The sequence below is a fragment of the Astatotilapia calliptera genome, chromosome 2 (genome assembly GCF_964374335.1).
Source record: "Astatotilapia calliptera chromosome 2, fAstCal68.1, whole genome shotgun sequence".
NCBI lineage: Eukaryota > Metazoa > Chordata > Actinopteri > Cichliformes > Cichlidae > Astatotilapia > Astatotilapia calliptera.
In genome coordinates, this window is record NC_137423.1 from 33,781,638 (window position 1) to 33,792,598 (window position 10,961).

Sequence of the window (10,961 nt, forward strand, 5' to 3'; positions counted from 1 at the left end):
ATACCCCACCTGAATTCTGGCCATCACACACAGAAGCACAAACGCACACGGCTCTCACAGGCGTACACTCATGTCACGAGGTAATCTCCTCTTGTCACTCACTCATTATTAATACAGGATTACTTGTATTCTCAATCCCAAACTCGCACACACACAATACGCACCCCTCACAGAAATACACGCACTGTCTGCTGGGGACCTTCACCGGTAGCAAAGCAGTCAGGTATCTGTGAGCCACCAGCTGGAGTCTCAGGAGTTTCATCCACTTTGAATGTCGCGAGCCTGTGCAGGCCCGCTGCTCACTTTACTGCTGACAGAGGTTTTACCAGACAAGTGTTGGATAGTCATCAGAAGAGAAGATACTACAGCTTTGTAACCCTTGTTTCATGAAGGTAAGAAAAGATTTATATATATCTTATAACAAGGAGAGAAGTTAGAACAGTATGCAATGTGTTTGCATTCACATATGCACCACATTTTACTTAAATAGACAATCAAGATTTCAGAGGATTTTAGATAACTCCAGTGTAAAACAGCTCTACAGACTGTGTGCTGAGGTGATTTTAATGCTTTTGCTTTAAACACTATAGCTTCAAACATGGTGAAGGTCATATCATCGTATGACAGATACTTTTTAGTCTCTTCTTCACCAACTCTTTGTGTCTTTTCCAGATGTTTCCTTGGTCCGCTGTTTTCTCCCTTGAGCCTAAAGTGCCCGGCCAGCGAACAACTGAGGAGCTGGTAACCAACACCCTGATGCTGGAGCTTGGGGCCATGGTGAAGCGCACTGAACGCATCCGTTTGGAGAGGGCGACGGAGGGTCGTCGCCGCCGTCGCAGCTCTTCCTCTACAGCAGACTACAGCTGGCTGGCAACCACCCCGACCCCACAGCCCTATGAGCTCACTCCCAATGACCTGCTGGAGCTGCAAGACCTCTGTGCCAAAATCCCTCCTGCACAGTGTGGGCCTGTGATTGTCAGGTAAGAAAAACAGGCAGAGGTAGAGACAGAGCTAGAGATCTGGCAGGATAACGGTGAAACTGTTACTATAACTAAAAGACCTACAGATCATTTTCAAATAGCAGAGAGCTGCAGGGTTTCAGTCTAATCCATTTTACACACTAAGCAATAACTCGCTGATACTGTCAGAGCCATACTTATAAAAGTTGACTTTTAAATGTCTGTGTGAGGTTCATATCAACCCCTTATGTAAATCTGAGAATAGAAAAACTGGAGGGTCAAGATGCATGTACAATTTTCTAGTTTCTGCGACTATGCTTGCTTTGGTGTGGTGTAAATAAGACCCAGCACTAACCCTACCCCTCACTGGTAAATGCCCATAATTAATTCAACATAATGATGAATGAATTTTCAGTTAAAATAAAGCAAATGTGACTTTTTTTATTGGTGTTATCACTGAACAGAGTTGTTTAGACAAAGCGATCAGTAAATATAAGGGCTTTAAAATCTAATATTCAGTTTTATTAATCTGTGGGATTCAAAAATATGAACAAGTTGACAAAAAAGCAAGAGTCATCAATGAGACTCCATCATTAATAGTCACTTCTGCAAACACGTCCTCTGTTAGAAAAAAAAGTTTCATGCAGGCTATCCACCCTCAAACACCACCAGTGTTTTTCTTACAGTGACATTCCAATTTATTCTTCATTCTCCACCCTTACACTCTTTGTTGGCTGTGTCCTTTTTGTTTTGCCTTGGCTGTAAAGGGGTGTGAATCAAAGTCAGCTCATATTACACTTACTCTATCCCTCTTGCTGCAGGTTCAGGAGGCTGGTGTCACAGATGGAGCCCGAGGTTCACGAGGTTCCTCGGCTCTTTCGCTCAGTGCTGCGTGACTGTGTGGATGAGGCGAACGGAAACGATGAGGTTCCGACCCAGGAAGTGGTGTTTGAGAAGCAGCAGCGCAGCAAAAGCCTCTCCTTTGTCACTTTCCGCACAAAATTCCGCACGGGGTATTTCCCAAAGGGCAGCAACTTGAGAGGCTCCAGGGGGAACCTGCAGCAGCAAGTGGAATGGTCTGATGAGGAGGAGGATGGAGAAGGGGAGGAGGAGGAAGCAATCAAAGCCAGGGCGAGGAAGGGAAGGAGTAAGAGCATGCCAGAGATCACCCCTATAGAGCAGAGTGCTCATGGGTGAGAGAAGTGAGGGGAGTCAGGGGAGAAATAAAGCAGAGGGACATGTGCAAGGGAGGGGAGGAGAAACTAGGAGAGTCACAGAGAAGACTAGGTGAGCCCAGATTGTACAAGACAAGCATTAATGAGGAAGAAAGGGAGAAGTGGAAGTAGCTGCCATTAAAAAATGGGTCAAATAAAAATCTGGAAAACTTAAAAAAATTATTTTCTTCCTTATTTCAAAAGATGAAGAAAAAAATTCAAGAGAAAGGACTTAAGTAGATTTGCTCACTGGCAGCTTTAGGTAAATCTAAAAGAATTATGGTTCTGGCTTTAAGATGTCAGCAGCCTTTTGTGGTCCTGGTGGGTAAATTAGAAACTGCTGATACTGTTTTACCTACATAAGACCAAAAATACTAAAGGGAATAAATAGCTGTTCCAAATCTGACACGACCTGTTATGCTCATTTCCATATTTCAAGTACCCTTTCCTGATTTCCATTTCAAAATAATCCTGCTTTGTCTCATTCTGGGCCTGGAACCAGTTTTTATGTTAGCTCATCTCCCTTTAAAACCACTTTTGTCTGGTAACGGATGGGTGAGGTTTCTGTATCTGAAGTGGTAAATACAGATCCTCCTTCTTTTAACGGGACCCTTGCCACAGCAGATCATCTGCCTCCATCTCATCCTATCCCTACCATGCTCCTCTGTCACAGTAACGCTCTGCATGCCCTTCTTCATGACCACAGAGACCATCTCTGTGGTCTTCCTCTCTTCCTCCTACCTGGCAGCTCCATCTTCAACACCTTTTTGATATATCCACTATCACTCCCTTGACTACCACCTCTACCCTTCCTTCTCTTCCTGATGAAACCTTCCCATTTATCTGGACTTGGGACTGGCATTAGGAGTACACTGGGTTGTACACCACCACAAGCTGGGTTGACACGAAACAGACTAAAGAATATGGAAGTGGAAAAAAGAACATTTAAAGCAGTCTGAATCCTGAATTGCTGGCTACCAACTTAATATTTTGAAACTCAGACCATGTCTGAGCATCAACCAGTATAACTGTACTGTACAAGAAACCTAAGAAAATAAGGATATGTCCATGACAGCCTATTTAGTATGTTGAGTTAAACTTTGCTCAAGCTTATGGCATCTATAAACTCAAACCCATACTGTAAGGGCTCTCTGATGAATCATAAACACATCACATGAACTAAAACTTGTTACATAACAGACAGGACAGCTTTCTTCTGCAGACTCAGCAGCCACAGTTTGGCTCCAGATCACCAGCTCAGTTAACAGATGCTCTCCCGTCAAGTAAAGCAGAAAATAATTAGACTCACGTATGATTTTACTGTAATACAACATGTACTTAAGGTAATAAATAACCAATTTTCTGATCTTGTCTGTGCAATTAAAACACTTCTTTTACACAAAAATGTCTTCTTTTTTTGTTTTAAATAGATGTTTAGCTAACATTTGAGGCTAATGTTTAAATGCGTATCTGTCTGCATTGTTATAAATGAAAATAAAGAATAAAAGGCCAAATATAAACTGCAGCATTTGTTACAGCTAATTAAAGCTCTGCTGACTAATCCTCTTATCCCAAGAAAATCCCACACGTGAATGCCAGCACCCCATTACTGTTTTATTAATGCACACTTTATCAATACATCTTCATAACTATTTCAACTTTATACACTGAAGTCAAGGCATTTGGCTAAAAGAAAAAAAAAAAAGAAAGAGCAAAAGAAAAAAAAAAAAAAAGGGAAAAAATGTTTCTTTTAAAAAGTTGTGGTCATTTAAATAACATCCTGTACATTAGGTAGATAATGGATGCGCACAGGCATCCAACCAGACACTTCCAGGGAACGTGGCCGATCGTGTGACTTTACAACCAGCGCTTACCCCTTCATACGCACTGATCCTCCTGCAGCACTCAGTGAGTGAGGTTTAAACCTTTTCTTCCATTAAACCTCTGCGAAGGCTGCTCACCACACAGCTTCATTTAAAACAGTGCCGTTATATAACATTTCTCACAGCTCACTCTTCAGTTACACTGCAAACCTCCCTTCATCTGGCTATGACTGCCTACTTGTGCCACAGCGAGTTTCCTTGTATTGTGTCACAGTTCAACAACGGTACCAATTTGGCAAATGAAACAAAACAGCAAATAAAGATTTAAAAAAAAAAAAAAAAAATCCACATCAGTTTTGGATGGTAGAAGGTTAGGAAATGCTGATAAATGAGAGACAGTCATGTGGTTCCAGTAAAAAGCAGGTAAAATATGAAGCAACATAATCTGAGGAGCAAGTCCAGTTGTAAAGTTTGGCTTTGTAATACTTACTATAAAGGATGACGTGTGGTAAAAGAGGTTAAACAAAACAACCATAAGACAGTTTGCAGAATCAAACCATTAAATTAGAGCCATTTTGATTAAATGCTTATGAATAGTTGGTCAATGTAGGATACAGAGCAGCTTTCTGCTCTTAAAGTGGGGATTCAAAGATCATTTATTTGTTTTATTCGAGAGTTCAACATCTTCATTTTCCATTGAAGAGTCAAATTAAGACTGAAAAGTTTGTGGCTTGGGACAAAACGACAGGTCCGTATTCGAGTGGATCCCAAAAGCCTCCATGAAATCGTGATAGAAGAGTCTCGAAATACATCCTCTTAGTCTAGCTTTAATTTTATTCTCCCTCATTCGATACCGTTTCCCCGTTCCTCATTCCTTTAAGCAAAGAAGACGACAAAGATGATGAAGAAGACCACGAGGACCAGAAAGATCTTGATCATCAGCCAGCGGTTGGAGGAGACCGACTGGAAGTATTTGAGGATCTCTGTGTGGGCAGCCTCCACGTTCAGCTGGGTGTCCTCCACGTTAGCATCGATCCTGTGAGAAGGAAACGGAGCAGTGAGAAGAGTTTTTATCTCTAATCAGTCTTGTTTTATTTCAAAGACTAAGATATTACACCAATACTTACACCATTAATGCAAAAAAATAAATAAAATCAATTTTTTTCAGTTCTGCTTTAGTTTGTTATTTGTTTATTTTAAATAGAAAATTGCTAAGATTTGTTATTGCTTTGATATATATGGGCTTCTGTCTTTTAAATTTTAACACCCTCTAGCGGTTAAAATTGGTGTAGGTTGATTGCCTTCCAGGGCTATTAATGAATCCTGACTGATGAGTATTTGTCAGACCCTGATGAAGACTTGTAGTCAATACGTGCTGATCTGTTTTACTTGCTGAATTGTTCCAAGAATACATTTGTTATATAATTTTATCCCAACACAGGACCAAAAAAAAGAAAAAGAAAAAAAAAGTGCTTTTATGTTTCAGGCTTTTTTTCCAGCAAGATTGTTTTTCCAGTCCTTTCTTTCAGTTGTGTGACACGTTCTTTTATCCTACTGAACCTCATCTGTCTCACTCTCTTCCTCACCTCTGGATGGTCTCCTCTTGCTCCTTGACCATGTGCGCCAGCTGCTGAAATATGGAACCCAGTTCCACGATGGTGCTCTCGATGTTTTGCATGGTATCTGCACGGCTCTGGATGTACGAGTCCTGTTGCCACAACACAGCATTTTAGTCTAATATTTAGCTAATCTTGGATAAAAGTCAGTCAAGTTTGACAACAGAATAAATTTTTTGAGCCACCTGTCTGACTTCAGCAAACAAACACCAACACCCTACCTGCTCATCAATAAGCTGAAGCTGCAAAGGATTACTTGGAGAGTCCATATCGATAGCAACATCCCCCCGGCTCCGGGACTCTTCCTGCATCAGGACCGAGCCATCTGCAGAGACACAAAACACACACACGTGATCACAGAAATCCTCTATGGTACGGGCGGAAAGCAGAAAGAACAGCGGGCACATACAGTAGCTAGTTATACCCGCTTGGAGAGTCGAGACGTTCCCGGGAAATACCTTTGTAATTTGCGGTTGTATAGCCCTGGTAGTCATTGCGCGGCTCACGAGCTGCATGCGGCTCCTGGGCCCCTTTTTTGCGGCTCCCTAAAATATTTTGTAATTCTTGCATTACAGATGACCAAATACAGTAATAATCATTCACAAGGACTGCCAGCAGTTCCCTATCACAACAGCTGCTGTTTTGAAAAGTACACTGGTATTTAAAACTTATCCACAACCAGTGCCGTTTTTGAAAATGAAGGAAAAAACAAAACACCTAACCATCAAACAACATGCTCAGTGCAAGTACGCCAAAAACAGAAATAAGGGAATGTGTGCACAAGCACAGAAAAACTATATATTCTGTTAATATGTGATTTATTATGCTTATGGTTTTCTACCGTAGGGTTTATACCCATGTACCTTTTAGCAGGTAATAACACAAACAAGTAGAGAAATGTAAATATTTATACCATCATCCATCAAGATAACTAAATGCTGAGTGCATCATTTCAGAGATTAGAATCGAGCCAATTATATATTTAAAATAATGAAACCAGTCTTAATATCCATCTTTTTTTCTTTGTAAAATCTCTAGGCATTCACAATGAGCATTTTGCTTGATATTTGGCCAAAAATGCTAAAATAAAGTGAATTTATGAACATTTTACCAACTGTGTAAATGCACGTACAGGAAGCACTGGAGCTCGGTGCGTTCATTAAAGGGTCTCTGTTAAGAAGCCTGCTCGGCAAAACGTTTAATCATTCATTTTAGCAGAATGATGAACTGAGCAGGAGCCAGACGTCGAGTATTTTCCTCCACGACACAACAAAGAAATACTCACGGTGTGTTCACTCTAATACACACTTTGTATGCTTTGAGTAATGATTATTCTCATTACTAGTGGGAAGTTCACACTTTCAGAGAATACAGGTGATATAAATGTGACATTACAGCAGGCAGTGTGAAGCCAGCCATGTTCACGGTCCTCTTTTACCCTTGTCTGTATTACTAGCGCTGCACGTCAGTTTATACATGTGCAACATTAAAGGTCCACAAAACGATTAAGACAGAACTTTTCACACAAACAATATTCAGGATAGAGTGAACACGCCTTAATTAAACTACAAAACATGCTTTGTTAACCTGCTGTAGCCATTTACTTTCATATGAGACCCTTGTTAAAAATCTGAATGAGCAACTTGAAGCGTGAAGCTGAGATGTGGAGAGACTTACTGAAGTTGTTGGCCATGAGAGGAGAAGACGACGCCGGAGGCTGGGAGAACTGCTCTCTCCTGCTGCGCTGCTGCTTCAGGTTCTGAAGAACAAGAGTCAAAGAGAGAAGAAACCTTCACCTTATCCAGAGCTTTAGGTATTAGCATTGTTTGCTTTTGTGTGCTGACGCAGCTCTCACCTCTGTTCTGACTTCTAGGACTGATTTGAAGTCATTGGACATCGATGCCAGCTTGGACTACAGACAAAGAATGACAGAGTTAAAGGAGGTGCCGATTCACTTTTGTTACCATTTAAAAAAAGAAAAGAAGGAAAAACAAAACCCAAAACTACAGAAAATTCGCATTCTCTCAGTCAATAACTACATCTTTTCTTGATTTTAAAATTGTACACAAAGTTTTACAGAAAGGTTCAAAGTTGTTTCCTTTTAGATCAACTTCAAATTCAGAATCAGAATCACAATTTTTGTCAATTTTTTAAACAAATGATTAATTTATCTTGGGGTCTTGATGCAAAAAAAAAACAAACAAAAACCCCCAAAACAAAACGTTGGTACAGAAATAAAAAACAGAATATATGCTATATACAGTGTATATAATATATACATATATTTAGGAATATATACCAACTACCTACAGAGATGAGAGATGAGATACTGAGAAATTAAGTCATATCTAAAGGTTATGACCAGGAAGGGGACAGGGTGCAAAATATAGATAGAGCTCTCATCTGCAGTCATCTTGCACTCATTCTGATCCAAATAAGCAAAAACAAAACGCAAACAACAACAAAAAGCAGCAGGATTTGCACAAATACAGTACAAAAATATACCTGTAATGACACCACTATAGTGTTTGAGTGGGTCTGAATGTGTCGGCCACCTGGAGCTCCACGGGACCTCACCAAGTCCTGCAGCTGTGCTATCTGTTTGTTTAGACTGTTAATGTCCTAAAAGACAAATAAAAGAAGGGAAAGTTATAATATAAAGTTTCATTAGATATAAAAAAGGACTGACATGCTTTACTGAAGAGTGACAGCTCAACTCACCTGCTTAATGATGTATGTCAGCTCCTCGATTTCTATCGCCTTGTCATCAAACAGAGATTTTCTTTTTGCCACTAAAACATGAAAATAACATCATCTAGGTCAGCACTTTGGATGATATCACACTCAGAAATTTGAAATGAAGCTGAAATTACATTAAAATTAACACTTACAAATTGTGAGCTTTTCCAGTTTGGCAAATGTATTGCTCAAGTCTTTCCCAATTCTCCTACAAGGAGACAAAAACAGAGGTTAAACTTTCTCTACTAGTCACAGAACCAATAATTATATTTGCTTCAAATCTCTTTAGTACAACTCTTTAACTAAAGGTAAGAGAAACGGGTATTAAACCATTTATATGCTAAATTCATTATATGAATATTATAGCTAATTCAACAGTGAATATGAAAATAAAGGAACCGCAAATAAACATAAAATGAGGAAACATATGCGAAAACAGACTTTGTGGAACTTACTTGGCCATAACTGTAAAGTCACTGCGCTGCCTGAGGGCACTGAGTGCCGGTTTACTGGGCTGGACTCCATTCTGCTACAGGAGGTACAAAGAAGCAGATGAGATGGCCAGAAACATTAAAAAAAAAAAAAAAAAAAAAGGGGGGGGGGGGGTAAGACATAAATTATGATAAGCAGGACTTTGAGAATTGATTTTAAATGAATCAAGAAGTCAAAGAATTTGGATTTTTTTTTTATCATGATAAAATAATAATCCAGTCTGTTCTGACTTTTTGTTTTTAAAATAAAAACTTAAACATGCCAAAAAGTAAAATGTCTAATGGCATAATATTTGGAGTGTTAATATAATAAAAAAAGAGAATGTGGTCACTTAAAAATATAAGATACACAAGATCATTTGAATTTGGCTTTTTTTTTTTTTTAAATCATCAACCTTCCTCCAAAGAAAAATAATCAGGACTGTGACAGAAATATTTCTAACTAGTAACCAGCACAAGTTAAATGTGAAAACACACTTAAAATGTGTTTTTGGGATAGATGTTTCTATATTAAGTAGCCAAAGTTTGAGAAGTCACACCTAAAAGGCCCATTTTGAGAGAGGAAAAACTACTGAGAGGTAGAGAAAAAAGCTCTACCTCTCAGTAAACAAAAATCACTTCCAAATGTGTTTTTGCATCATCTCACATAAACACTGACATAATTATGTTTGCATTACCAGACACACTGACTGATAGTTATTTACCTTCTTTTTTTAAAGAAAGTAAAAAACATTTTTGACACTGTTATTTGGGGGATTTACCGAGAGGAGTAAACAAGGAACAAAAAGCAAAACTAAAAGCCAAGCCCAAAATTATACAGTGCTACCAAAACCGATCTGCATCACTGCATTTTAGCTGTATGTGTTAAAAAGATTCTGGTAACTCTTATCAAATCGTGCACAACTTCAAGTAAACCTATCATGGAATATAATAAAAACTAAGCAAAAACGAGCAAAACCACTATGTAAATAGATTGAACTGAGAAAAAAAACAAAAACCCCAATAACTACAAAAAAATAAATAAATTAGAATAAATCTGAGTGTAGGGACGTGGCTGTTTTTTTTTTGTTTTTTTTTTAAAGACAACATACCTGTCTGCCCTGGAGAGATTTACACGCTGACTGGAACTCGAGTGTCCGGTCACGGCACGTCATGCTGCCGCTGATAGTGAGTCACCTGCCCGCTATAGATCAAACACCACCCGGGCAGCCGGTTCCTCCTCCTGGGGTCTGTCTGATTGATAAATACTAAGACCTCGCGGTGTACAGACAAATTCACATCGAAAGGTGGTTATCATTCATGTCTGAAATTTTAAAAAAAAGTCACTTGTTAGCTTTCCGGGCCGACAGCTTCAAATTCAACAGATAAAACACAAATTCAGGAGATTCGGTAGCCAAAAGCTAGTCACAAAGACCGCGACAGCGTGGAAATAAGGCCCAAATAACTGTGCTAAAGCTCATATAAATAAACAGGCAAGTTAAATATATATATCATTAGGTAACGATGATTATTTGGAGCCTGGACTGGGTCTGTTTGTGTGAAGGCCGCCCATCACGACACACAGCTGATCATGGCCTGACCGGCTAACCGCGGGCTAACGTTAGCTCCAGAGAGCTAACGGGAGTTTTCGAACGGTCCCTCCAATCTCACCTCGGTGAAAGCCAACTAAAATTGACGGTGCGAGTTTTAAATTTATTTAATAAACAAAGCTAGATGGGGTTCAACTCACCTGAATCGGTATCGCAAAATATTATCAGACCCGTCGGTGTTTCTGGTGAAGACTAGTATACCCAGGAGTTAAAGTTCCGATCCGGGTCATTTCCGGTACTGACGTCATTGCCACGTCTACTTTACCGAGCATGGAAAAATGTCTGCAGTACCGAGTTACTACCACCAGGGGTCGACAAATCTACTGATGTGAGCGGCACAAAGGAATCGACGCTTCAGTTCAGAAAGAAATGCGGACATTTAGTTGAAAACGAAGTCAGCAAATGACAAATAAAGCTATTATTTAGAATTCAAATTAAAACTAAGACTAAAGCAACTAAAGTAACATTATCCACTTACAAAATCAACTCAAAAAAAAGAATATAAATTAGAAAGGACACTTTTTAAAAAA

The 10,961-nt window shown here is 39.4% G+C and overlaps 2 protein-coding genes across 5 annotated transcripts; one reads left to right on the forward strand and one right to left on the reverse strand.

Moving 5' to 3' along the window:
* The first annotated feature begins 251 nt into the window (after window positions 1–251).
* Window positions 252–2,368, forward strand: LOC113007340 (protein RD3). The gene is made up of 3 exons (XM_026143789.2): window positions 252–392; window positions 673–980; window positions 1,781–2,368. Exons 1-3 carry the CDS (start codon window positions 387–389, stop codon window positions 2,154–2,156), a joined length of 690 nt encoding a protein of 229 aa, XP_025999574.1. The 5' UTR covers window positions 252–386; the 3' UTR covers window positions 2,157–2,368.
* Window positions 2,369–3,766: 1,398 nt separating this feature from the next.
* Window positions 3,767–10,711, reverse strand: stx5a (syntaxin 5A). Of its 4 annotated transcripts, none has more exons than XM_026143832.2 (12): window positions 10,572–10,711; window positions 9,934–10,145; window positions 8,807–8,877; window positions 8,504–8,559; window positions 8,334–8,404; window positions 8,118–8,234; window positions 7,468–7,524; window positions 7,290–7,371; window positions 6,071–6,157; window positions 5,834–5,937; window positions 5,583–5,704; window positions 3,767–5,032 (listed from the first exon to the last, which is right to left on the reverse strand). In XM_026143832.2, the coding sequence occupies exons 2-12, from the start codon at window positions 9,994–9,996 to the stop codon at window positions 4,873–4,875; spliced, it is 990 nt and encodes a 329-aa protein (XP_025999617.1). In that variant the 5' UTR covers window positions 9,997–10,145; window positions 10,572–10,711; the 3' UTR covers window positions 3,767–4,872. The 4 variants fall into 4 exon arrangements, with proteins under 4 accessions (XP_025999617.1, XP_025999583.1, XP_025999637.1 ...); XM_026143798.2 differs by having other exon boundaries at window positions 8,807–8,880; XM_026143852.2 differs by lacking the exon at window positions 6,071–6,157.
* Window positions 10,712–10,961: the final 250 nt, after the last annotated feature.

What these genes read in the sequence shown, in the direction of transcription:
- LOC113007340 (XM_026143789.2), top strand. An exon ending in TGTGGGCCTGTGATTGTCAG is followed by an intron (nt 981 to 1,780) that starts GTAAGAAAAACA and finishes CTCTTGCTGCAG; the next exon opens with GTTCAGGAGGCTGGTGTCAC.
- stx5a (XM_026143798.2), bottom strand. Translation starts at nt 9,996, where the DNA reads ATGACGTGCCGTGACCGGACACTCGAGTTCCAGTCAGCGTGTAAATCT. An exon ending in TGACATACATCATTAAGCAG is followed by an intron (nt 8,235 to 8,333) that starts GTGAGTTGAGCT and finishes TTTGTCTTTTAG; the next exon opens with GACATTAACAGTCTAAACAA. An exon ending in TTCAGCTTATTGATGAGCAG is followed by an intron (nt 5,705 to 5,833) that starts GTAGGGTGTTGG and finishes TTGTGGCAACAG; the next exon opens with GACTCGTACATCCAGAGCCG.